At 42.8% G+C, this 27791-nt stretch overlaps 1 protein-coding gene across 1 annotated transcript in view; it reads left to right on the top strand.

The window, feature by feature from the left end:
- The first annotated feature begins 18076 nt into the window (after nucleotides 1-18076).
- RFX7 (regulatory factor X7) overlaps nucleotides 18077-27791 on the top strand; it is a 49613-nt gene continuing 39898 nt past the window's right edge. Inside the window, exon 1 of the mRNA XM_041468968.1 lies at nucleotides 18077-18433. Within this exon, the coding sequence (XP_041324902.1) occupies nucleotides 18285-18433 (149 nt within the window). The 5' untranslated portion in view covers nucleotides 18077-18284. The remainder of the gene's footprint in view (nucleotides 18434-27791) is intronic.

Here is a 27791-nt window from a genome sequence, read left to right as displayed (position 1 = left end):
AATTCAGTTCTTACACTTTTTGCTGTCCTGAGTAAAAGAAGCACTCCAAAGGTGTTGAAATTCAGAGACTAGGTTGTGGCTTCTTTTCTGTAAAACCTGATCAAAAGGAAAAGATCCATTAGAACAGCTATTTTGTTTACTTAGATTTGGACACTCTTCTTCAGTGTTGGCAGCTCAGATTTTGCAAGATCATGCCACTGCATAAAAAGCAAGTGGGATGTAGAGATAAAAGCAACTGTTTGATATCAAAGAAAAGTTGAATTCTTACTGTAAAGAGATAACTTGAAGAGTGAAAATATTGATTGTAAAATGATTGATCATATCAATAAACTGAAAAATTGACCTTTAACATTTAGTGTTAAGTTGCATTTAATAATTTTTTAATGCATTTTAAACAGCTCTGGTTATAAGCATAATTCTGTAGTACTTCTTTTCATTGTAAATTGAGTCTTAAAAGATACTTGAGTAGAATTAAAACTTAAAATAATAAATTCTGGACTGAGAGTCATAAATTGATACCTCCAGAACAGTGACTTCACTTCTGTGAAGATCAACTGCCTATCATTTCTTAACCAGGCTGAACTAACAGCTGTATTGCAGAAGATAGCCTTAGTGCAAAATTAGTCCAAAAGTGCACTAAAACCTCACACAGCTGATACACGAAAAGCTACTGTACTCACTGTAGAGGCACTGTTTGTAGAGGAAGTCATTATCTCTGACCTGAATTTTAATGAGTTCAGTGACAACAAACATTGAGACTTTCCCTAGAACTAACTAGTTAAAATTATGTGTGATGCTGCTCATGGGAAGTTGATGAAGTTATTTATAAATCTTTCTCCTCTTTTTAAATATTAGAAGATTAGTTCAAGTAGAAGTGGAGTAATTTTAAACTAAAATCAGGTTAAGGAGATACTGAATACAATAAAATCACCTTAATATTTTGTAACAACCCAACTTAGCAGAGGAGTTGCTGAGACACTATCTCAGACAGTTCTCTCAGGGGTTTGCTCACAGCATCCCTGGTTTCTGTTTTCTTGCTAACAATTCTGCAGTAGGCCTGAATAACTCCTGTGTTGTGCTTCATTCACTGGCCTGGGGCACAGTACAATACTGTCTGTCCCATGTGCAGAGGAAATCAGAGAAGGAGCTTTGGCTGATTTGGGAGATGATGCTAGAGACCACTAGAACTGAGCAAAAGGAAGACAGATCCCCAGAAAGGGTTGTCAGAGCTCATTTAGCCTTGGTGAGTGATTTAAATAAAGGGTCTCCAAAGCCAGGCTGGGACAGCAAAGAGAGCTGTTAAGAGTTGAGCACACGAGTTGTGAGTAGCAGTGAGCAGAGTTAGTGGAGGTTTGCCTGATGACTCTTTCAAATCAAACTCATGAAGAGAAGAAATCACTTCACCAGCACACAATGGAAAATTGAGGACTTCAAAAATCTTTGTAATGTATTGCTTGTGAAAGAGGAACAAAGCAGGTAATGTCAGTGTAAATAAGTTCATTTTTCCTTTTTTGATTTGAAGTAGTACAGCATGAACAGCAATCATGCATCCTTTCCCTGTGCTCCTCTGGCACCATGACCAAGTGCTGACCTGTAGCAGAGAAACCACCTCCACTAAAGCTTTGGTTTATTTTCCAGCCTTTCCAACTGTGTTGACATTAACCATGAAGCTGCACATAATGTTATTTCATGCTATGTATAATTGTGTTTTTCCTTATGTGGTCAGCTGTCCAATAGGAAATTAAAATTAGCTTTCTCTTTTCTGGTCTGTGTTGAACAACTTTTTGATAAGTGCCAGGCACTTGTGTTTCTGAGCATTCAGTGTTTGACAGAGCAGCACCCAGGTTTGTGTCAGAGGAGTTTTACAAAACTACTCAAGTGACAAGGGCAGTTGTCCACCTGAAGGGGCCGTGCTGAAGAAAGCAATATTTGTGTAAATCTGAAAACACATTTTTCCCAATTTGTGTAATATTTTTGTAGCTCTCATCTAACAAAGATTTGAGTTTTGTTGGAGATTCATTCTAATGTTGGAACTCTGTTTTAGAAAAGTGGTTAAGCTCATATATAGTAATAAGCATGTGAGCTAACTAGGTTGCTGATCAGATTTGTTTCATCTCTTTTTGACTGGAAATTGATCCATCTTCTGCAATACTGCTCATGCTAATAAAAATGTTTATTCTTCCAGGAAGCCATGCTAGTTGAGTTAGTGCTTGCCTTTAAAGTTTGGTTTCTCCTGGCAGAGGGGGATAGTTTAAATTGGGCTACAGTAGAACAAATTTTGTAATGGATATGTAAGAGATTTGAGAAGCATACCTAGTTCAGCAAGTAATATGAGGTACCCTGTTTTATTATTTTAACTGTGGCTATGCTGTACTGTTTGAAATGAAAAAATATTTCTCCTTTTGCTTTAAATCTGTTCGTAATGTTTCAGTTGGTAAAATTCTTTGAGTTGGTAACATGGTATGAAACAGTACTGTCTCTTTTCAAGTTCTTTTTACTTTTTTACATGAGTTTAGCTCCTTTTTTAAAAGTGTTCATGTTAACTGTTTTCTACTTGCACTCCTTCACTTGCCTTATCTATTTCTCAAACTCTATGTAATTTTTCTGGCAGAGACTAAGATGCAGAGACCCACTTTGGGACTGGTGCTGTGTGGTCTGGAGTTGCAATGCATATTGCAATGCATATTGCAGTCATTGACGCAGGGTAGACCTGAGCACATTAACTCAGCTTTGCACTCATGCTGTGGTATTTGCGTCTGACTTTAAGCTTTTACTCTTAAAATATCTCATTGTTGCCACCACTGGTTCAGCTTCATGAGAGCTTTAGTCCACAGACAGTTCATGTAACAACCAAACTTTTGTGTTGTAGGTCAGCTGGTGTTCAGACATTCATCACTAAAGCAGACAAAATAGTGGCAGAAATAGTGAGAAACTGCTCCTTTGGTAGAGGGAGAAAAACTGAAGAATGGAATGGGCATTTCATTATCTCAAACACCAGAGAGTGCTGACACTGCAATGTGTTGGCACATGCGCACAGTCTGACAGTAACAGCTAGTGTGCCTAATTTCCATGGCATTTATTCATAATAATCCCTCTTTCTCAGTAAAAAAGTGAGGTTTTGGTGACTTTTCAGAATTTGTTTTCTGCCGAAAACTGTGTATCTTAAAATGTGGATTCAGCTGAACTCCCTGGCTAAGACCGATCTCTTTGCTTGTTTGTACTTTGACCAAAGGATTACATTGATGGTTTCCCAGGATCCAAAATTGTATTTAATCTGTTAACAGAGGTACATATATTGTTTGAATGAGAAAGAGGGAAATGAAAGTGCCCATATCTACATCAGCTGGTAGCTGTTCACGGAAGCAGCAATTACAGTCTAGCCTTCTTCCCCAGGAAAGCCCTCCTGACTGCTTCCTGTGCCACGGAGCTGTGCCATGCATGGCCAGACAAAATAGCAAATAAAGCAGCAGAGAGCAATAAAAACTAGTTTGGGGGGGGGGGTAGATTAATAAGAATGACAATAATTCCCACATGAGCAGGACTGAAGCTAATTTCAGTCCTGAAATTGCAGTTGTCAAACCGAGCTAAGCTGGCAAGGGAAGGAATGTGTGTTTGTAATCAGTAGCTGTGCATTTGCAGCAGAGCAGGGGCTTGGGCATGGCACACTTGGACAGTCTCAGCTCTTCCAAATTTGCTCAGCCTGTACAGTATCCTGCATTTTTCTTCTTTGCTTTGTTTGGTCCCAGTTCACACATGTGTGAATCATCCAAGGGGAAAGTTTGAGAGATGCTGTGTGTCAGGTCAGCCCAGGTTCATTCACTGTTTATCCTCAGAAAGCCAGAAACGCTGGTGTGTAAACAAGGGGGGAGGGGAAAGGAAGGTTTATTAAGACAATCAGGGTTAATCTTTTCTTTCAATATTGCATGTAATTTGGTTTTCTGATTATACACTAAACAACAGTTATATTTTCTTTAATTCAGTTATACAAAGACAGCAGCCAATTAATATTCCTGCACTCTCTGTATTGTGAAGGGTGCACAGAGAAAATCTTTGTTATTTTTCTAGTGCTAAATCTGTTCATGTTAAACCATATTCCTCTACACAGCAACAGCAAAGTAAAAGACAGCATCAATTCAATCCAGAATGCTTAATAAATTGAGAGGGGTTGTTTACCTAGTATATGAAAAAGTCCCTTGGGGACGGGTATTATTGCAATCTGCATAGTCATCCATATTCCTGTACTGTCTGTGCTCATGTTTGTGAGTTAAACATATACAGTAATTTAGCATTCAGATAATCCCACGGCTATAATCCAGACAGATTTAGCTCAAATTTCTCTGGGATTTCTATTATCTAGATTTAGCAATGTGGTGTTGACTGGATATTTTAAATTGCTGCAAATGCTTTTTTTTTTTTTTCTACAATAAACAATGTATTTTGCTGTTCTCATAATTGAAGCTGTAGATTCTTTTTGGCATTAACCACATATAAAAATGTATCTTTGTGAGGACAGTGATTGCACAGCTGGAGCATGCTTTTAATGGATTCCAGCTATTTGACTACATACCACATAAGATCATACAATGTTTATATGAAAACCAGGATAACATATGTGAAAATACTAATAAGAATTATCTGAAGAGCGTTTATCTCCACACATCCTCTCTTTGAAAATGAACTCAACTGCTTCAATTTTAATAATGTTTTATTACAATATATTCAACAGTACTACTAATACAGAGCCTGGCTCTCTTACAGCACTTTTCCTAAGTAGAGCAGAGCTTTTATTGTTTTCAGTTTCCTCACACGGAACTTCCAGTCTTTCTCACTCAGCACTTTTCAGGAAAAGAGGGAATCTGGGGGGAAGAAAGAGCATCATTATCCACATGAAATGAGGGGATATTAAGCCCAAGTGCACTGGGTACCTTTCACAGCAGACCACCCTTTGTCATATGTTGCTCTGATTAAGTGCAAATGTATTCAAGGGAGCAGAGCAGACACTGTAAAGAGGGTCCAAATGTTCTTGTACCAAAAATGCCAACCCTCCCACACACTCTAGCACTGGTGGGGCTGCAGGAGTAAGAATGCTTGTGTGGGAGATTCTTAGGAGGGAAGTGTTCTGTGGGAAAATTTGTAAAGCTGCTTCTTCTACTAGAGTAGCTGGAGTGAGAGTGTCTGAATTGAGGCAAACAGGGAGCAGGGCAATGCATGCTCTGTGCTCTGCCTTGTAATTGTGTTGCAAATGCACCAAGTACATTATTCACCCCCAGGCCAGATCTTCTGGGAAGAGGCTTGTGCACACTTGGCAATAATTTGATGGTAAGATTGTGTCATCCAGAAGTGTCCCAGAAATTCAAAATAAGCAAGCTACTTATAAATATTTGGAAAACAAACTATTTGGAACCATTTATGGGATTTAGGGGCTGTGTGTCATATTTTTGTTCCCTAAACTGGAGGATTCAGACACCAGTTAAGTAAGGGAGTTCAGGTATGCTGCCCCTTAAAGCATCCCCATCATGCTGTATTCCAAGTGCCTTCTCTGACTGTGCATTACTGCCAGTCCCAGTAACTGTAAAAATCTTGAGAGGTATCTTCAATGTGAAGAAAGAAAGAGAATGTTCATTTAATCAGTTGTGATAGAACTTCCACGTATAAAATTTATTTGCTTAGTCCCCAAGCAGCAGGTTCGCAAGAATGATGAAAAAAAAAAAACAACATGAGAACGTATGGTGAGAAAGACTTTTATAGCTAGCAACCATAATTCTGGGTAAAAACCTGAAAGAAATATGCTGTGTCTGTGTGGCAGTATTTTTGGTTTCATGCTTGCTCTGAGTTACTCTTTGCAGTACTACAGCAGCTGGGTTTCAGAAGCAGCAGCAGTGCTCACGTTCTTGCCATGAAAAGGAGCCTGAGCATTCACCCTCCTCGCTTCAGTGCTCTGCTAAAGCAGTGGGGCTGCTCCTGTCGCACTAAAAGCTGGCCTGAGAAGTTGTATTTATGCCCAAATAGATATCAATATCTGTGTTTGATTCCTAATAAGTCAGAACTATGAAGCTGTAATGCCAGTGAGATGGAAATGCCATCTGATAGCTCTTAAACTGCTCTTCTTCCAGACAGTGCCTCTGGCACCAGCTGTTGGAGCTGGGAGTTTTCAAGGCCCAATTCTTTTCTTTCTCAGAAGAATTTCTTTGGGCCCCTAAAGAGTGATATCAAAACCCCAGACGAGCAGAAGAGTTTAAAATGGACCTGACATAACTATTTTCAAATAAGATTTGCTGTATCTTATTTGAAAAGAAGTAGAAATCAATTTCAGGTTTTACAGTCAGTGTCTGAGGAAGCTGCCAGTGCACCCACAGGCCTCCTCACTGCTGCACATAGCAGCTCGACTCACCAGACTCACCACTTGGGTTCTGGCCACCTGCTTTATTTTCCTTTGCATTTTTTTCCCATCCTATTATAGCCTGACCTCTCATTCAGCAATTATTTTTAATCATGCTGAGGACACTTTTTCTCTCCCCCTTTGGATTTCCTCTAAACTTGAGATGCAAATGCATCCTAAAATACCATCTTCCGAAGTTATTACATCCAGAGCATGGTGATGTGTACTGGGCTTAGCTGAAGTATCAGACCAGCAAAGAAAGACCAAGAAATGAAAGAGCACCATGTAAATATTGACAGATTGTTTTTATGAGTAAGCTACGATTATCCTTCATTAATTTGTCTATGCTTTCAGAAAGAGAGGAAATTGCTCAAAAGCAGAATAGTATTTTTTGTAACAGACAACTGTGCGCTCAGATTGTTAAAATTTCTATTCAAGAAATCCCTCAAAATGAAAGAAAAGTAAGAAAAAAACCCACTCTTACAGAGAGGCAGGTCTGCATGTTTAAAAGTAACACCAGCATGTTCTATATCTGTGTCTGTAATTTGAGATTAAATACACTGTGGATAAGGTTAAAAGCATAATCTTTTCTAACCACCTACCAGGCATTTATGCAGTATATTGTTTCTTTTCTGACAGTTAAATTACTGGTAATAAAGCACTATAACTGTGCCCTGACAGTGCTTGTCCTTTAACATGGCTGAGCAACTGCATCACCTGCTCTAAGCTGCACCAGCACAGTGAGGGCAGAATCTGGGCTGTAACATTTCTGTTTGATCACATTTCTGTAATCAAACTGTGCTCCAGTAGCAGAGCTGATACCTTTGTACCCTTCCCTTACCTTGGTGCTGGAGGAATAAAGCAACTCAAACTAGTCAATTGCTGCAATTCTGAAAACAGATTTTCTGTGCACAAACTTGCCATCTGCACAATCATCCTTTTCCTCTTCGAGCAGCAAACAGCCAGAAGGTGCTGAGCCCCCTCTCTGTGTTGCACAGGGAAGAATCCCAGACATGGCTTTGGTAGCTGAGACCTGCTGGTTTTTTTAACCCATTGAAGTATTTTCTAAAGATGCTCTTCTTTCCATGTGCTTGGCTGGTGTTATGGTGACCATGAGTGAATATATCAAGTTACTGCTCTGGGAGTAGCCCTGCCAGGAAGCCAGAGGTCAGTGCTAGCTGTTTTTAGATGCCTGAGCAGGCACAGCTCTAAGTTGGGTGCCTGCTAAGTTAATAAAAGGACCAAACATTATTTCCCCTACCTCCTGTGTGTGGGCAGAACACAGCCTGTATCTGAGACAAGCCTTACTCCTGGGCTAATTGGCCCTTACAGCATTGTGTAAAGAGCAATATTCTAAAACTATGGTTAGAATTTTTGAGTTTGGGTTCTGCTAGAATTTGAGGAGAGGGCTTTTGAAAAACTGAAAGGGGAGAAACAAAGAAAAAAAGCAAACAGAGAAATTCCCCAACGTGGGAAATTTTTATGAACAAAATGTGATTAATTCATTCTCAAAGTTAAAGCAAATGAGCAGAGGGAAGCTGCCCCTACTTCCTTTCTTCTTAATACTGAAAGAGATCTGTTCCTTGCTTCATGAAGGAAAGAAAATTATTTCTGTCAGGAAAATCAAGTCAGGAAGGTGACCTACTAATTTATTTTTTACTTTTTGCATGGTGGTAGAAAAGATCCAGGTGCAAAGTGTACTGGTTTGTAAACTGAGCCACTCCACTAGAAATTGTTCAGGTGAAAAATGCTGAAAAACCCTGAGCACCATCCCAAACAGTAAAGTCCAGTATTTTGTTAATTATAAGCCCCATGCTTTCCTCCTATTCCCAGATCATATAAGTCATAAAGTGACGGCTTTTAGGTAAATTTCCATAATTTCACACATAATATTTATTTAAAAGGTATTTAAATACGTGAGTCATCTCTTAGGTTCACTTAAAAACAGCAGAGGACATAAAGTGCTCTCCTGTATAAAAATTTATACCTTTTTTTCTTTTTCTTTTGAAAAAGAAAATTGGAGCAATTGTTGGAGCAATGTTAGAAACCTCATAGTGTGGTAACTGTTTCTTGGCTCTACGTGGTATTGATTTGTAAGAGTAGCGATACAGAACTGTTCAGCTAATTAAGACATTGATAAAGTATCTTGATAAAGGATGCCATTCTTCTCTTATCTAAACTGATTTGATACTGGGTTTCTTGCTGAGCACAGCTAAGACCAGCAGTACTGAGACTATCAGCAGCACCCTCATGCACTGCCGTGCCCACTGACACGGGAGCTGCTCCCACCCCGTTCCCAGGCTCGGTCTGCCCAGGGACCAGCATCTCTCACCAGCTCTCTGGCTTCATCCCCATCTCACTGGCACCTCTCTCAATAGCCTAATTTTGGCTCTGAGCTACATCTAGTGCTTAGATAGGATAAGATTTCAGCCAGATGGATTATGAACAACATTTTCTTTTCAACGTTCTTAGCTCCGACCACACAGAAGGTTGCTTTAGCCCCACAGAATAAAGTCTTGTCCTTCGGACAGCTGAGCCAGTTTCCTTACTTTAGCACGCAGTGTAGTTGTTGTGCATGTTCCACAGAAGACATTCCACTCAGAGCTTCTGTTTTGCACCTGGAATCTGAATGTGCTGCTGACATCAGGACACCACAATGCCTTATAAAGGCAGATGAAGGCATTAAGAATCTGGACCTTCATACAGTATCCTAAATAAACCATCTTTCATTTCTTATATTTCACCCTGAAAAGAGAATATAATGTCTGTGCTCCACTGAGCTCTATGATGGTGAGTAAAACTCTGTGTGAAGCTTATACATTTATGCAAATAGATAATATGACTTTTTCCCACCTTGACTCAGATTATAAATCAATGAGATTTAGTCCACCACTCCTTATGAGTAATTCTGCAGTCACATATTCATGCAGAGGAAAACTTTTCAGTGAGATTTTTTTCAAGATAAGTCTTTGCCAGCTATTGGAAGTGTGATCATTGCAGAGTCACTAACATTTTCCTGCTCCATATCAAATGCATCACAAATCTGCCCAGCATCTTTGTCAATCATTTAGAGTGTAGCAGACAAAAATAATATTATTCAAATTATTATTGGAAGAATTTATGGTCTCTTATGAAATGAAAGTTATTTTGATCTATAAGCAGCATTGGGAGGAACTGCCAGTTTGAAAACTCACACCAGACCTGTGTGTGTAATATTCTTGTCTCGCAGGAAGTAGTGGGAGTAATATGTGCAAAAAGAGTTGTTCACAAGTCAGAATCCTTAGGAGCTCTCTAGATGACTCTTCCTGCATTTTGTGATATTCTGCTAAAAGAAAGTTCCTCTTTCCCCTTCTTGAGCCTTTTTATGTCACAAACTGTGCACACAAAGGCATGTGTGTAACACCTCACACTGGTTGCTCAGCAAAGGATGTAGAGTAGGATCAGGTAGAAAACAAAGGTTCCACTCATGATGGTGGTTACAACTACATATCTCAGTGCAAAATAATGATAATTATTAAAAGAAAGGTATTCTTAAAACTGTCTCTGTTGTTAAAGGCTGATTTATCTTTCCACACTATAATGAGACAAATACCAACCAGAGCTTTGCACTGCCTTTGCTCACAGCTTAACAGGAATCACAAACAGTTTTCATAGTGAAGTATACAGCCTGCAAATATTTGTATTCCAAATGTGTGCACAGGCCCTGTTGTTCCAGACTGTACTTCTTTCCCAAAGTGTGCACTGACAAGCTCTTCAGTGTGTTTATTACTGCACAACACTGTAAGCCAATGATGTTTATTATTGGCTGTGCAATAGGTCAGTGCAGAGTTTCACCACAACAAGGTACATTCTGGTACAGAGTGTGCATGAAGGGCACTGTCCCTTACGGGTCAGCTTAATGGGGAGAAAAACCTGCATCTTAGCAGGGATGTGCTGAGCACCCACCTCAGCCTCAGGGGAGAGCAGTTAAAGTGGCAAGTCCTGTCCTTGTAGTCTCCAAACACAACCACTCTTGATTTGTGCCTGGCCTTTTCCCAAGCCTCTGTGGTAGAGGAAATCCTCCTCATGTCCTGCCTCATTCCATATAGCTGCACTGTGGCCAACTGCAATTACTGGTATGTGTATTATGCAGACTAATTACATCTATGTAACATAATAAATACATGTGTATTATACCTGTTATGTTCTTAGAGCAAAGATGCAGCCATAAAAAAACGCACCAGACTGCTCTGTACAAAGAAGACAGATGGTATTTATTCCCTATTAATTAATATTGCATGCAGAATTTCCTCCCTCTTTAAATATCTTGAACATCCGTTTTCAAAATTTAAATGTACACATACAGATTCTTTTTGTTTTGACAGCTGACTGTTGTATTTTTTCTCCATTCAACATAGGTGGCCTTGGTTTGTTCTTACAAGTGCTATCTTGTGTATCTTCAGTCTACCTGTCATTATTATAGTTCTCCTTTCTACTTAAATCAAGTTAATCAATTGATTTAATTAATTTAAAGATGGAAAGCAAACAACAGTGCAAGCCCTCCTGAAATTTGGAGAGTTAATAAATTAGGTTTGACAGGTTTGTGTCTGCAGGTTTTGTCTTCACTGGCCATCACCTTATTTAATAGTTTGTTTTTTCTCAGTGACATGTTACAAATAACATTACAAACAAGGATGAAATGCAGCCACTGCTGAAATGTTATAGTTCAGTGTAACTTGTTCACAAATGCTCCTGGAGACACGTGGTCTTTGTCTGCCATTATAGTTTTACACTGGAATATTTCTGCCTTACAACTAGGGCCACACATAGACATGGCTAAAAACAAAAAAGCAATGGCACTGTCATGGATATTCCAACCCCATTGCTTTAAGGGATACTTTAAAGGAAAGTAGGCCAAAAACTTGACCTATTTTAAAAGACATGGCAATCTGTTCTTTTAAAAAATCTTTCACACTTCATTGAGTCCTTCTCTGTCTCCTATACCATGAAAAATGTTGTACAGTAGCAAGATTCAGAATTCTTCTCTACTGTTACCCATACAAACAAATATTGCAAGCTGAAATCTGCAGTTTAACAAATTTATTTTTCTGCATCAAAAAAAAAAAAAAAAAAAAAAAAAAAAAAAAAAATTCTTATAGAACAATTGATTGATAGTGAGATATGGGAGCATAAACATAGCTTTGGAAGGCCGGGGACCATTTTGATCACCACAATGCAACCTGTGAGTCTGGCTCACTTGTTTAATCTCTGTGCCAGTTTAATCCCATTGAGTCCTTCTCTGTCTCCTATACCATGAAAAATGTTGTACAGTAGCAAGATTCAGAATTCTTCTCTACTGTTACCCATACAAACAAATATTGCAAGCTGAAATCTGCAGTTTAACAAATTTATTTTTCTGCATCACTGATCTTGAAAAAGAAATCATCTTAAAAATTATCAAATGCATACATCGAACTAATTAGATGTAACTAACTAAAATTGCTACATCACTGCACTTTCTCCATAGTGTTAGTTGCAATGGATCCATTTGGCAACCAAGAAGTCTTAAGATCCATAAAGGATTTTTGCTTCTAGGAACTTCAGTGTTTTGGATTCAAAAACCAGAAGCAGTGAGCCATATTTCTCAGTTATTTTGCTGTTGGAAATCTGGCTGTGAAACTCTGTTTACTTTGTGTTGGACTCCCGCCAGAGGAGGCCTGGTTTTAGCAGATGGTGGTGGAGCGGAGGCCAGACGTTTCCTGCTGCGTCCTGACGAGGCACTGATAGCAGCGCTCCCAGGCGAGGCACTGATGCCTTCAGCAGCCACCCAGGCTGGAGAGCAGGCGCTGCTGACACGAAGGTTGGGAAGAGTCCATGAAGCAGCCCCTGGGGCAAAAGATTTTGTGGAAAAGAAGGTTCTGAAATGGTGCTCAGAAGTGGTGGAGCTGTCACACAGAAGATGAGCAGGGGAAGAGCTGGAGTTTTGACCAAGAAGAACTGAAGTGTTAAAACCAGATGGGCATAAACCAGTACTGAGGAGATGTGATTGCTTTGATCTTTGACAGGACACTCCTCTGCCTTGTCAAGAAGAGACTTGAAAGAAGAAGGTCCAAATGGAAGGCTTTGCTGTGGTGTGGGTTTACCTGTCTGCTCTACAGTCACAGTGTGCAGGGAGCATCTTCCTTTCCCCCATTTCTAGGGGGGGCAACTTCTCTCAGAACAAATATCCTTAATATGTCCTCAGGCTGGGTTTGATCTTTCAAGATGCTGCCTGCTCTCAAGATGGGGAATCAAAGGGCAATGCCATAATCACAAGCACTTGAGTATCGCTGGATTGCTGCCTTGGCAATTTGCGTACAGGAGAAAATGCAAACAAATTTCTCAGGAGGCTGTATGACCTGGAAATCTTCCAGAAATCCTTCAGGCATCAGTAAGATTAAGGACATCCATAGTTTATCTGGGGATTCAGATCTTGAACCAATATAGCTAAAATTCACAGTCCCCGTGCCATATGGCTCTGTTTGGGGATTTGGTGCTCTCCCATTCCCTGCTATCACATACCTGGAACCACTGCATTAGTGTGTCAGGCTAATTTGGGTGATGATTTTGTGCAGGTGGCAAGGCCCCTGTGAACTGCAGCTGATCCCTTCCTTGCACTCCAGCCAATCTGCAGGTAGGCAATGTTGGATTTTGAATGCTTGTGCCTTTTCTGTTCACTACTGGATCTCAAAAGGAAAGAAATCCCAGGAAGACTGAAGAGTTGATTGCTTTGTTACATGTCACTTGCATATATTTCTCCCTCCTTGGCCATTATTCACTCGGAATCTCTGAGTCTCTGGGTCAGCATAAAAGACAACTGACAAGATCAGGCATCTGCATAGGGGTCAGACAAAAATTTTTTTCCCTGAGCTTCTACCTGCAGAGCATCAACATTCAACAACCCCAAAAATGGGGAAAGGAATGGTTTAAAACTTCATTCAGCCAAGTACCAGCTTTCTTTCAGTGAGAGCCCTTCCTTCCTACTTATCAGTCTTGTACAGGACAGTCTGAATCACCACTTTCATGATCCACTGTCCTCTTCTATGTCATTTTCTTAGGCTGTAGTTGTTGCTGCCTTTTTCTACCTTACTGACTTCTTCCAACTTGAAGTCAAGAATGCAGTATCTGGGAGCACCACACTCCATTTTTAACAGCTCAGCAGCTGAGCCCATTTGACATTACACTGAGACCAAGATTTATTCCACTGTACAGAGAAGACAGTCTACAGAAATGAAGTTTCAAAGTATCTGTATCATCAAAGAAGATGGATAGACCTTGGGAATTTAATCTGGTCATCATTATTTATGGAATGCAAGTGATCTGTGTCTTACCCAAGATACAGAATGTCACATCCTCCTGTGACCAGCCCTGGTGAGCCATAGCCAGGCTGGGAGCCTGGGCCTTGCTGCCTTGCACCTCATGATTGTCCACATTCTCACAGAGGAAGGGCTCATATCCTGTTCATTAGCACCCAAAGGTGCCATGCAGTGGCCTGAAGCCTGTTTCCATCACTAGGCAGAGGGGTGGTTAATGCTCTTCCTTTGTGAGAAGGACTCATGATCATGGGGTCTACCTCAGACTTCCCCAGCACGTTTTTAACATTTCCTGTTATTTGCCAAGTGACCATACTGTGCACCACACAACGCTCACTCCCACTCCAAACAGAAGCTGCAAGACCCAGAAAAGCTTAGAAAATTTCTGGTCAAACAGGCTTTCATTGTAGTTAAAGTAGCCCCCTTTTCACTGCCCAGTTTGAACACAGACCATTTTCTTCTGTCAGCTGGGATGATGTGAATTTGAAGCTGGGCAAACTGTTTTTTTTTTTTTTTCTTTTTATTTTCTTTTTTTTTCCTCTTTAATAACTGAAACTACAAAAGCTGAAGTTTTCATTAAAATTTGTTAGGTGAATTACTAGTTATTACTAGTTATTACTAGTTATTGTAATTACTAGATACTACACATGAATGGAGATAAGAAAGTAAACAGAACCAGAGCGAAATGTCTTGGGCATAGCTCAGGATACACAGAGACAGGCATCCCTGGGGAAGGAGAGTTGCAAAAAGGCATCAAAATGGAGTTCACTGAACCGGCGTTTAAAGCTTTTGGGAAGTGTCTTTTTCTAGCAAACCTTTAAAGTCAATTATCCTCAGAGAATGTGCTTCATGTTTGTCTTGAGGATAAAGATAGTGAGATTTCATAATTTATCTGGCTCATACCTCCGAGCGTGCAGGTCCTGGCCCTGTGCTAGACAAGAGGCAGCAGATCCCTCTCCATGGACAGGAGAGAGGGAAAAGCGCCTTCCCCTCGGTGCTGGCTGCCAGCTGGAGAAAGGGCAGCGAGGCATTCCTCCCTGAAAGTGAGAGACACTCTATTCCCCAACTGTCAGACACAACCCATTATGGAAAAAAAACAAAGCCACGCTGAACTACAGCAGAAAAAATCCTGGAAAATAGGTTGGACAGTACTCAAGCACAACTTTTCCCCACAGAGAGGAAACGTGTTGGATCCGAAGCTCCAGAAATGGAGGGAAAATAAACAGAGCTTTTGGAATTAACATGGCAAAATGGAGTTGGCTCCCACCTGTGTCAGGACTGCACAGTGGAGGTCGTCCTCCTGCAGACAGCCAGCTCTTTCTCCAGAACAGCTCTTTCATTCTCTGTTGAAGATCATCCTCGGATGAATATGTCTGTCCGGCACAGGAGACTTGCAGTGCTCTTGAGTTAGAAAAGACATGACTGTTAGCACTAGTACAACAACATCAGTTTTCTAGACAAGTAAAATCTGCCTGCAGAAGGAGAGAGGAAGCCCCCACCTACTCGCAGTTCAGCTGCTGTGCTCTTCAAGGGCAGATGTTTGGAAAATGGGGATCAGGAAAGATCTTGGTCCTGCCAACACTAGTCTGATTTCTGACATGCTTAAACTTTCACACGTCTTTCTTTACAGTAAGGGGACTTAAAATTAACTCATATGTATTACTTTGGTGTGTTTCTTATACAGTGCTAACCAGGAGCTAAATGTCTGCATCAAATTATGGTTTTCAGAACCATTAGGTACAAGAACTCCAGCAGATGGTTGTAGTGGTCCTTGGTGGATAATCCCTGGAGATGTCCAGTCAGTCCATCTCATAGCTGTTCATCTCCTAGCAGTTAAATAATTCCTTCAGTATCTTCAAGTTAATTCTGTCAGCACGAACTGTTTGTCGACACAGTAATTCTGGATCTATTTGTTCTTTGCTGCAATTACACGTGGCCACATAAACTGTGTATGAGCTGCCACCATCTTTGCCCATTTTGCACAGGTGCATGAGCCTGTAGGAAACACGAGGCAAATTCAGCTGGTTGTGTGGGAGGCAGCTGAAATGGCCCCCATTTATCAACCTGTGAGTGTGTAAAGGGCAGGACTCCCCCGCTCGGCGTGGAAATGGGCATGTGGCAGACCTGTGCCAGCGCCAGGAGAGCACCGAGGGAGTTACTCCTAACAGGAAAAGGCTTGTGGGGAGCAGAGAGTGAGCTTCTCTTCTGTACTTATACACAGCACAGCCCCATTGCTGCTAAGTATCACACTGTGAAAAAATGTTATTTTTATATTTACTGCTAGGCCTGAGAAGGAAATCTCTTCTTTACACAAAACCAGACCCTGATCTAAGTTTGGGCTTTTGTGGAATTTTTGTTTTGGGCCTGATGCTCAAACTCAGCAATAACAGGCTTATACTTGGAAGGCTTCACACCAAAGGCGTTTAATCTCTGTGCCAGTTTAATCCCATTCTGCCCTAAAACACCTGGTGTGATTTGAGGGTGGCACTGGTGGCCTTTGGGTGCCAGCCTGGCATGGTATTGCAGATTTTGCAGAAGACAAGTGACTCTTTTTTTTTTGTTTTTTTTTTTTTGGGTCACATGATGCCCATACAGCTGTAAATAAACATGATTAAAAGGACATGTCTGGGACCTAAATGAATGAGGAACTAAATAATAAACTTGTCTTCCAGCTGCTGGTTTAGACTGAAAGCAACACTGAAATCATGTGTATTTTTTGCAATTTATTGTAATGGTCTGTGCTCCTGCAAACATGATGCACATCTGTTGAACCTTATTCTGAGGTGTAGGGCCATCAGTTTCAGTCTGGGCCAATATATAGGCATTGGCCAGAATGATTTTATGGCTTGGATCCTTGTGGGTTAAATTCTTATCAGCCAGATGTGACTGAGACCAACAAAAGATCTCAACAGAAGCAACCCTGGTTGTGTTGATACAGTTGCTATTAAGTGGAAATTGCCACAAAACTAAAAAATATCACTAAGGACATTCACCCTTGTCTTCCTGTGCCAGTTTACTTGCATACTGATGTAGTTTTCTTGCAAAAAGCATAGCAGTTAGGATTTAAAATAGATTACTTTTCTGTTTACTTCTGATTAAAATTTTTACTTTTATTTATTCGTTATTTTTTAAATGACCTTCACAAATTTTCAATTATCATTAAAAAACATTTTTAATAAGGAAACAAGAAAGCCTAGGTTTTTTTATTCTTATGAGAGGTTTTGTAAGGGGAAGATCACCATCATTGTCATAGCCATTAATGTTCTGATTTTGGAGCAGTGGAGACGTAAGCAAATATTTATTTTTGAAAGGCCTTTGCTTTGGTTGATGACAAAATGCTCATCTCCTAAATTTAGCAGTGCTGTGTCTCCATGTGTATATTTATATTATTAGTCACCTTTAAGCCCACATTTTCTGTGATCAGCACAAGCTGGGGAGTCACTGCATCCTTGTGTCAGACAGGGTACCTGCATGTCCATGCCCCTGCCGGGTGGGCTGAGTGTCCCAGGTGTGAATTCCAGTGGGAACAGACCAGAACTGGAGCGGCTGGGAAAAGAGGGGCAACAGGGGGGCAGCTTGAACAGGCTTTGTTACCATAACCCTAGAGGGAAGAGAAACAATAACCATGGAATATCCAGTTGGAAGGGAGCCACATGGGTCATCGAGTCCAACTCCTAATCATGACTTTAATAATGGTCACCTTGTATCATCGTCCTTGAAGTTAAGTATTTACCTGTCCACCATCCCAGGCTGTGCAATTTCTCTGGCTTTTTTCATTAAAAGCCACGATCCCAAGGAGCAGAAATATGGCTTGTGCCTGTAGTTCAGAGAAAGCAGTCGCGGTAGCTGCACAATTTAAATTTTGGGAAAATGTTTTCGCAGAAAGGTTGTGGGTAAAGGCCGGTGGGACTAATGGCAACCCGGCCCCACTTATATCTAGGGGACACACACAGGAAGCCTGAGGGCGAGCAATGGCCCGGCCTACCGCCGCCCGTGCCGGTGTCTGGCTTCCTCAGCGCCATGTGAGCACGGCGGCACTTGTTATTTTGTTACGAGCCGCGGCGGAGGGCGGGCCGGGCGCGGGGGCTGCGGGGCGCACCCGGCCGCGGTGCCGCAGCTGATGTAATGCTGCTGCCGCCGCAGCGCCTTCACGTGTCTGCGGCGCGCCCGGCCAGCGGGCAGCGGCGTGTGCCGCGCGGTGTGTGCGCCGTGACACACGGGACACACACACACGCACGCACGCACACACGTGTTGTTTGCGCCGCCGGGCCGCTCCGGGCGCAGTGCGGCCCCCTCCCCACCGCGGCGGGGGTCTCGGGGCTGACGGAGGGGCCGCCCCCCCGCTCGGGCTGCGCTCGCCGCCAGGTGCTGCTGCGGGGCGGGGGAGCGCGGAGCGACCCTGCGCGGGGGCGGCGGGGGCCGGGCGCCATGCGCCGAGCCGCGGGCCGGGCTCGCCATCCTGCGGCGTAGCGGCGGGACGGGTTCCGCCCGTGATGTCCCCCGGGCAGCGGGGGAAGGCGACTCACTCGAGCGCTGCGGCAGAGGCCTAGTGCGGCCAGCGCCGCTCGCGTCCCATGGCCGAGGAGCAGCAGCCGGAGGGGGGGCAGCCGCCGCGGCGGCTCGCCGGCACCCCCGCGCCCGGCGGGGCCCTGCCGGCCCTGGTGCCGGGGCTGCAGGGCGGCGAGGCCAGCGCGCTGCAGCACAAGATCCGCAGCTCCATCTGGTAAGGGCCGGGCCCCGGGCCGGGGGAGCGGGGGAAGGGCAGGGGGCTGCGCGGGCGCGGGGGGGGCGCGGCCCCTTTGTGCGGCAGCGCGGAGCACACGCGTGTTCGCGGGCGGGGGTCGCGGCCGGTGCCGCCCGGGCAGGACCAGCCCCGTGTGCGGGCGGGCGGCGGCGCTGCCCCGCTGCGCTGGGCGGGGGGCTCGGGTCACCTGCCGCGGGCGCTGCAGCCGGGCGCTTCTTGCGCGGCCCGCGGCGCTCCCGGCCGGGTTCGGAGCGCGCACATGAGCGCCCAGCAGCCGCCCGTGCAGCGGGGGATGCGGAGCTGGCAGGAAGGGTGCGATTGTCCAGCCTCCTGTAAAGCTCTGCTCTTCTGAGGTCCCAGGCAGGCAGTTCAAATGCAGTTTTGGCTGGAGCTCACGATGCTTTTCAAGTTTCTGCATAGGAATCCAGGTTATTTTTTGTTGATTTTTTTCCCCTAAAAATTCAATTTCTTAGTAAATCAGCATTTTATTTAAGAATTTTATTTCATGTGTATTGGTGGAACGAGGTGAACCGAGTTTAGGTTGGTACAAATCGAGCACTTTGTTGGTGGTTTTTTTTTTTTTTTTGTATCTGCAAGAGGCTGTCACCTGCAGCATGTGTATTTTATGTACGTTTTTAAAAGCTGCTTTTGGCTGAGGGCACTGGTAAAGAGTACTGAAAGTTGGGAGTTGTAGATACAGGTTACTCATGTAACGTTTTCCTTTATATACACAAACACCATGTGTCTTTAATACATAAACTCATCCCAATAAAAACATGCTGATCAACCTTGCATATTACGTCATATTACAGTTAGATTGTGTGGTTTTGAACGCTAGAAAATAAAGAGAATCTAAATATAATTTTGCCTTCAGATTCTTTTTTATTGTATGGCATACTGAAATTGCTTTTATTATTGGGATGGTGATTGTTTTGTTTTTATTTATTTAAACAGTAAATAATAGTTCATTCTCCTTCATCCTCACTTGCTACCTTTTGTTTTGGTCTTCTCTGCAATGTGACCTAGAGAAGGAATATGATCTGCAGAATTTTTTGTCTTTTTGGATCATAAAATCTTCACACCTCCTAATTTATTATGGTATTTAGTGATGGTCTTTTCATGTTTCCTTCTCTTTGCGTGAACGTGCTGTGTGGAAATGAGCCTCGGAGAGCATGTTTACATTGCATTCAGATTAGGAGGTATCATGTCCAAGTTGAAGACAAAATGGCTACTAAGTAAAACCTCTGCTTTTATTGTGGCTTTTCTTTTCAAGGGAAAAGAGCACATGGGTTAGCTTCTGAAATGAAAACAGCTAGTTTGATTCAGGTGAACTTGGTGAATAGCCCAAGCCCATGTTTGGTGCAAAGGAATGAAGCGTTTTGCCCCGGGTCACTGGCTTGCCTGGCGCCAAGTGCCTGTGGCCGGCGGAGGTTTCCCAGCACCTGCAGCCCTGTCTCCTGCTGCTGCACAGGCGTTCCTCACCTCCAGTGTGTTCCTCCTGGCCACCTGCTTCTGCACCGGCCTTCAACTCCCCTGCTGCTCTCAGGCAGCATCCATTCCCTGCAGGTTGTGCTGTTGAAATGCAGTATTTGAAGATAAGGTTATTTTTTTGTAAGAAGACCTTTTCTTTTGATGTTTTCAAATCTTATGTTTCTCTATTGTGATCAAGCAGTCTTCCTTTGAGGTTGGAGTTTAATGTGGATTTCCGTCTCCCTGGACATGTGGTGGGTGTTTGGGTGCAGCAGGGATGAGGAGCTCTGCTGGGGGTGTTGTGCACACTGTGCCCCAATAAACAGTGGAAAGTCTCCTTCTGACCTGGAGCACACTGGGCTCTGCTCTCTGTTCAGTGCTGGTGGTGGATAAGCAGCAGGAGAGCTTGTGGAAGGCAGGGTTGAAAATGGCAGTGCACTGCTGTAACAGAGTGAGGTGTGATGTGCAGAGCAGAGCTTCTTCCTCTTTTCTCCTTCCCTCCTCTTCCTCCCCTCTTCCCTTGCCGTGCAGTTGCATGTGCTGGCAGGTTGGTGCATTCAGTTCCCCCTTTGCTTCCCAGCAGGTTTAGCACATCCAGCTCAGTACTCTTCTCTGTTGTTCTCCCTCCATGTCCTTTTTTCCTGCACATGTTTGTACATAGTGGATGGAGGCTTTTAGTTGGTTGTGTTTGTTACAGGTTTTTTTTTTTTGTTTCGTTTTTGGTTTTTTTTGGGGTTTTTTTGTTTGTTTGTTTTTGTTTTGTTTGGTTGGTTTTTTAAAAGGTTTCAATCTTTGGATTGTATTGTCAGTGAAAATAGTATAGCAAAATATAGCAGCTACATAAATACTGGACTTGAGGATCACAAACAAGTCTGTGCTTGTCCCGCCACTTCACAGACAAATATAAATATAGAGACTGATGCAGGCCACGAGTGGGACAATGAGCTATTAATTATCTCAACTCATACTTATTTTATTCTGTTTATTAAATTAAAATGTAGTTTGACAAAAACATATTAAGTAATTGTGTACATGTGGAGTCCCTTAAATTGAAACAATAGTTTAAGCCCTGCTGGTTACATTTGCAGGCATGGTCAGTATTGGTACAGAAGACTTAAAAATATGCTTTTTAGGTGTCCAGTCTGTTGTGTTTGGGTTTGGTTTTTTTGTTGGGGTGTTTTTTGGCATATAAGGTGACCACTAGTTTGAGCTGAGGAGGGGAAGATAAAAGAGTGCTTAAAAACAAATCAGGAAGTATTTATTTGCATTATAACATCATATCCAGGTATTTAACTGCTATTTGGTTACAGTAATTGCAGCTCATCACTGCCTGTCTGTATTTGTGTCCTGCTGCCCCACTGGAACACATGCAGCAAAGTGGTGTCTGGTTTTGTTTGGTGCTGCGTGTGTGAGCTGCTGAGGCAGTTGGATGTGTTCTTACGGTGTGGGTGAAGCAGGCAGAAATAATACTGGATGTCTTTTCCCATTGACGGATTAGAAGTCTAGACAGAGAGAACACGTCTTTGGGAGCCCAGCCTGCCTGATTAGTGTCAGCATGGGCGGGTTTGTAAATTGCCCTGGTCTTCGCTGGACACTGGGCCTTAATCTGCCTGTTTTTATTTTTCTTTCAATTCGTTAAAACTTTCATATTTATTAATAGCTTTTTGTCCAGACGTTGGAGCCCGAGGCGGGAAAACCTCCCTAGTCAGCTGTCTGAGCATATAGACTAATGGGGTTTCACTTATTTCTTTGGGTGAGGGTACTGTATTACCAAATGTGTGTTATTTGTATATGATGTTTCTGTACCCAAACATATGGTGGTGAAGACAGAGTCTCCTCAGTATCACATTGACTTGCCAAGGAATGTCTTACAGCTGAAGACAGCCAGTGAAGTATGGATGTAAAAGCAGCGTGGCACGAGGATTGAGATGCAGAGATGGCCAAGGGAGGATGGTGTCAGCTGAGGGTCTGTCATCGCTGGCATGAAAGAAAAAGACCAACAGTTTTAGGCAATTTAATCCCTCTGCTCGCTGTATTAATCCAAAATCCAGTAGCTGTGAACATTGAAGTAGCAGACAGGTTTGTTTTCTTGTTCACTGTTGCAAATGACTAGTGATGGTTCTGCAATGAGCACTTGTTTACCATTGTAAATAGTAATCTGGTGCTTACATCTGTGCATGGGTTGGCCCCAGCTTCTTTCACCTTGCTTGCATCTCAGCTCTTTTTGTCCTAAAGGCATCTGTTAGGATTTGAATATAGCGATTCTGCTTGAGAGATTAATTTCTCTCCTTCTCCGCCCCAGTGTCTCATGTGTAAACCAAGCTGAGGACCAGGCAGTGTGGAGTGGCAAACACAAAGCACTGCAATTGCAGCCATTTCAGGCTGGACGTGGCTGTGGGTTTCAGACCCATAATTTTTGTCCTCCAATCACTCTTCTAGCTACAAGTTGTATTGGAAAACCACATGAGTGAGTCTGGGCAGCGCTGAAATTGTGTCCTGATGCCCAGTTTGTCTCATGTTGAAGGAGGAGTAGGAGGTGAATTGTGCCCTTGGTACTTTTGGGCTCTTGTTATTGTGCTGGAAAACCAGATTAGCTGATTGTAACACCGATGGGTTCTAATCTTTGTCAGGCTCCATTCTTTTTTATGACTTAAAACATTCCTGCTCCCTCCTGCAGTTGCATCCATCACTCCTCATTAGGCATTGTCAGCAAGCGTGGATCATCACTTAGCTGTTGGCAGAGCAAATGTTCTGCAACTTGGGAAATGCCATTGAGGTTTTTCATAATAGGAATTGCTACTTATTTATATAGTTAGGTCAGCAGAAAAAATTATTGACTTGATATTTTAAATAAAAATTAATATTGATTGACTTGATATTTTTAATAAAATGCCTGGCAATGAAGAGGGAAGCTTAAGGGGTATGTGTTTCAGGCTTTTAGCAAATGCAGATTGGATATACCTTTTTGGTAGTTTTCTTTTGCAGTTGAAATTTCTGTATGTATTTTTTTAAAACAAGTGCTTCTTGAGTCAGGTTGGATTAATGTGTCAACCAATCCATCTTCATTTTCTCTCTTTATTGTAGCTTGCAGGCGGGAGACCTGAAGTAAGAGGAAAAAAACCCTAACATAACCTTCGGTATTTTGTTAAGTAGCCTGTCAAAACTGGGAGAACTCCAAATTTCCTCTGATTACAGAGTACTTGTGGTTATTCTGTGCCCCCAGCCCAAAATGCATTGGCCATCATTCCCTCCTTCATCCTGGTTAATTCATTGCTGGAGGTGGGAAACACAGGTTATAATTCTTCAATGACAGATCGCTGATTTCTGTGAAGAAAATCAAATAATTGTCATTGACAGGTGTACAGGCTGCACTTACTTCACTTAATCTATGCAACATCAGAAGTGTGTTTATCTGCTTTGAAAAAGTACCTTGAGCTCCTTAGCTGAGAGATGCTGAGAGTGTAAAACTGCAGAGATTTCTTGTCACTGACTCAGTTTTCCCTGGCTTCTTGGTTCCAGTGATTCCAGGTGTTGGTAAGGTTTGCCTGTCCTGAATGTGTTTCCTGATATGATGTATAAGCAGTCAAATACACAGGAAAAAATTGAACTGTGGACTGTAATTTAGAGTGGCTCATGGTGATTTCAGGGAAGGTCACCCCTCCTTGGACAAAGCATTTAGCAGCTTGTCATTCTCCTTCACACTCTGCTTCCCCAAATGGATTGGAACAGAAAGTGGAATTTGTTTCATTTCACTCCGCCTGGTTCTGTACAAGTTCCCACGTAGTCATTGTGGAGGAAAAAAAGGCATTTCTGAGGTGAGGGCTAGCTCCTAGAAAAGATGTTTCCGTGGAACAATCCATCCCATCACTTCATGTGCCGAATTCTCTCACAGCACACAAATTTTAAACCAGGGTGTAACCATCTGTGGTGCAGAACTCATTAATTGGGTAAAATAAATCCTACATCCCTTTCTCAACTTGACTTCTCCTGGAGATGGGTGGGTTGTTCAGAAACCTTCCACTCCTCTGAACAAGGGCCTGGTACCCCTTTATCTGTCACTGCACATTCCTGTGTACGGGACACTCCTTTTGCGTGGAAGCCCCCCAGGAGGATTCCTTCTCACCAGGGCAGGTGCTGTGCTGTTGGTGCTGCAGCGCATGCCGCGCTGCTGGCCCAGCCCCGGTGCCCGCCGCGGGCAGGTCAGCGCCGCAGCCGTCGGTGCCGCGGCGTGGCAGGAGCAGCAGCTTTCCAAAACGGGGCACGGCCACCGCTGTGGTGCAGTTTCTAGGTCAGCAGGTGTGCAGGCCAATTTGGTCTGCAGGCCTTTTTACAAGGTTAGAAAATAAACCCGAGTAAAATGAATGGTGACCTTTATGTAACCTTTGGAGAACAGAGCTGAGGTTTTATTGAATATCCTCGCTCTGAGTTGGAGGGAATAGCTTTCCAGAAAAAAGGTCTTTATAAACCTGCTTTTAGGAAGAGTGGATTTTTCACTCTTATTTCTGGGTTTTGTTTGTCTTTGTTTCTTGAAACAATAGAATCTAAAAAACTATATGGTGGGAAAAAGCACTATTCATGTAATGGAAGATTTGGATAAGTTTTACTGTTGTTCACTTGGAATCCTTTGGGGTGCATGCAGTTGTTGACTTCACAGCATCAAACATACATAATTCCTTGTTTCATAAACATTTTACTTTCCACTGCAGGAGTTTCTTCGCTGAAGCAAGTCAGATGGTGTGACATTGTGGTTCAGTGCAGCAGGTCTAATGAGTCCTTAGTAAGCACAGAATTGCAGGGTTGTCATCCCAGGCCTCTGTAGCTGGGTTGCTTGCCATTTAGGAGAGTTCTGCATTATTTACATGGGTCTGTATGCCACTGGCAAGTAGGAATCCAAATCTCTACCTGAAAAGAACACTTGGAAACTCCCCCTAAAAGTTTCTGGATACTGTATAAATTAATAAGAAAAAGTAGTATAATTGGGTGAGATGACAGTACTGCTCAGGTTGGGGTGATCAGACTTCTACTGAAGCAATGATTAATCTTTTAATTAATTGGAGTTTAGGGTGGTTTTGTTAGTCTTTTTCTGTGTGTGTGTATAGTTTTGAGAGCAGGGGTTGAGTTTAATGTTTTTATACAGATCCCATAAGTTATGTATGTTGCCTTCTCTTGTTACTCTACTCAGCTGCTTGCCAAACAGAAGTATTTGGAGAAGGGCCAGAGCTGCAAAATTCAGATCAGGATCCAAATTTGGATTTTTGGTTCAAGCCTTTCTAATATCTAATATTACAAAACCTCATATATAAATAAGGAGCTCTTTATTTTTAAACTGTGGTGACAAGGACAGGGTGGTAGCTTCCTTGCCTCCCTCTGGAGCAGTCCAGGTAGAATGCTGGACTGTGTGTTGCAAAGCTATCAGCAGGTGATTCAAAAGATAAATGGAATAGGTGAAAAAGCAGTGAGTGCACTGTCGCCCAGAAAGAGCCTGTCAAAAGGCCAGCACAAATTGGTGCTTTCAAGCCAGTGAGAAGAATCCCCTAAATCTAAAAATTCTGGAAGTGGTGGGATGTTTTGAGGTGTTTCATTACATCTTTGGGAATTTCAAGGGTTTGTTTTGTTTTGTTCTAAATGGAGTTAGCCAGTATCTCAATTTTAATGCTTTCTTGATTTAATGGGAAAAGGATTATCTCTCACCAAGTAGGATGCTTGTTATCAGCTGCTGTGCCATCAGTAAGCTGCCCAGTGTTTTGTGTTGTTGAACGTTTAGTCATTAAGACAGTGGGGAAAAAAAACTATTCAAAACTTCTCAAATATTTTCCTTGTGGCTTCTTTTTAATTGCTTGTGGTTGCTGTGGTGACAGGGTGCCTGTCAAAGGGTGGGGAGGCCGGCGTTGCTGCAGGAGCGGGGATGGGGCGGCTCTGGCTGGTGGCACCTGCAGCCGGTGAGTGGCATTGTCCCATGGCTCGTGTGACCAGCTGTAAGCCACAGCCGCCCTGCAAGGGCAGCAGCTGCCTGCTCCAGGGCAGGACGTGTGTCCCTGGCTGTCTGGGGGTGTCCCTGTGTTCCTCCACTGTCATGAGTCCCACTCGGCTTTTCCCTGGAGCTGGCTAGGAGTGCTGTCCCTTGCCCATTCTCAGGTGCTTCAAGTTTGGGAAGAAAATCTTGTTCCTGGGGATAACTTGTTTATTAAATGGGGCATATTTGTATCTTTCCCCTTAGAGAAAGTCTGTGGTTAAATGTCAAGGTCCATGATGGATGGCCTCACAGATACAGATTGCATGCAGGCAATCTGTATTTCTCAGTCAGAAATTCCTAAGTGCCATTATGTGGTTGTTGGGACACCTGTGGGTGAAAAAGATTGCACTGGACAGTAGAAATTACAGTTTGTGGCTTTGCATATCAAGGAGTGGGTTATACTGTTTTTAAAGTGGTCAACAGTGCAAACTGGTGGAACTTTTTCTCAGTAAGAATGAGTTTGCCTTGTAAGTATCAACATGAGCATCCTTTAGACAAACAAAAATTAGTGTGTAAAAAAAAGTTTGCTGGATAATAGGATGGGCAGTTTGTTCTCCTGTGTTTGCCTTACCTCCTTCTTGCCCTTGTTTAGAAATCGCTTGAAAATACCTGGAGTAGTCTTTGTGACTTCAGTGGAAATATCCCTGTGTGCCTTCTCCCTTCCTCTTCAGAACCTCAGCTACATTAAAATACAGGCTGGGAAGGCAGTTACTTACTACCACAAGTGGTAACTCATTGAAGGCCTCTAAATTGAAAAGCTTTAACATTTATTTAAAGTTTTTTGTGGATGGAATTTTAGTCTTGTTTTTTAATCTGCTCTGAAAAAATGTGACAGCTCCTTCTTTCAGAACCGCATATTAGTTTTATTGCTAGTTCAGTGGAGGAAGGTACTTGAGAGGCTTGGGTGCTTGTTAAATTGGGAAGAGAATTCTGCAAAGGGATTCTGGATCCTGTGTGAATGCAGTGTCTGGAGGCAATCAGAAACTGAGCCTCGAGGTGTCTGCTTCAGGGCTGGACATCCTCTGGCAGGACCAGTTTGCTGTGTGTGCTGAGGGTTCTTGGGAAGAGCACCCAGGGTGCCGTTCCCAGGAGAGCTGTGCTCCTTGGTGCTCGGCATCACCCGCTCCCAGCGGGTGCAGATGCTTTGTGCAAGCTCCTGATTGCTCTGCTCTCCTTGTGCTGCTTCTGTGGAACCTGGTAGCTGTGGGTGAGGCACCCGTGAGGCCAGCCAGCCCTTGGTGAAAGCTCCTTCTGCTACGATGGGACTGTCTGAAGAAAAGGCTAAAAATAATTCTGAAATATCCTGACTCTGGCAGGAGTCAGACTATGCCACAGAAACTTTTTATCCAAGTTCTGACAAAATGTGACAAAATTCCTTTTCATTAAGGGTGTATAAAAGGTTGGTCAATTTTATGGTTTGATTTTCTTTCTGTATTAAGCCTTTTAGCATGATAAATATTGAGGGCCTACAGTTGCTATTAGTGGCCATATAAACTAAATTAATTAGTTGATATTTAAAAGACTGTCAAGTTACTCAGTGGCAGTAACTGGAAGCTGCACACCTGGAACCACATTTTGCTGAAGAGCTAAGCCTGCTTTTGGCTCCAGGAACCTGCTCTACAGCATTACCTTCATTATGCTTGATTCCAGTGGTATAGTTCAATCACTGACTCCTAAAAAGTTGTGAAATTAAATGGCAGCTGAGGGAAAAGTATTTGTCTCTTCCATTCAACAAGTGAGTGAAATGGGAATGGTAGATACAGTTTTAAAATGCAAGAAATATCTCTGGAAAATTATATTTTAAACATAATCTGTTAGTTGTTGGGAGATAGCTTGCTGAATCAATTAAAATAT

The sequence above is a fragment of the Pyrgilauda ruficollis genome, unplaced genomic scaffold (genome assembly GCF_017590135.1).
Source record: "Pyrgilauda ruficollis isolate IOZ18807 unplaced genomic scaffold, ASM1759013v1 scaffold23, whole genome shotgun sequence".
Lineage (NCBI taxonomy): Eukaryota > Metazoa > Chordata > Aves > Passeriformes > Passeridae > Pyrgilauda > Pyrgilauda ruficollis.
The sequence above is the reverse complement of the archived record's forward strand: the minus strand, read 5'-3'. Positions and strand labels throughout refer to the sequence as shown.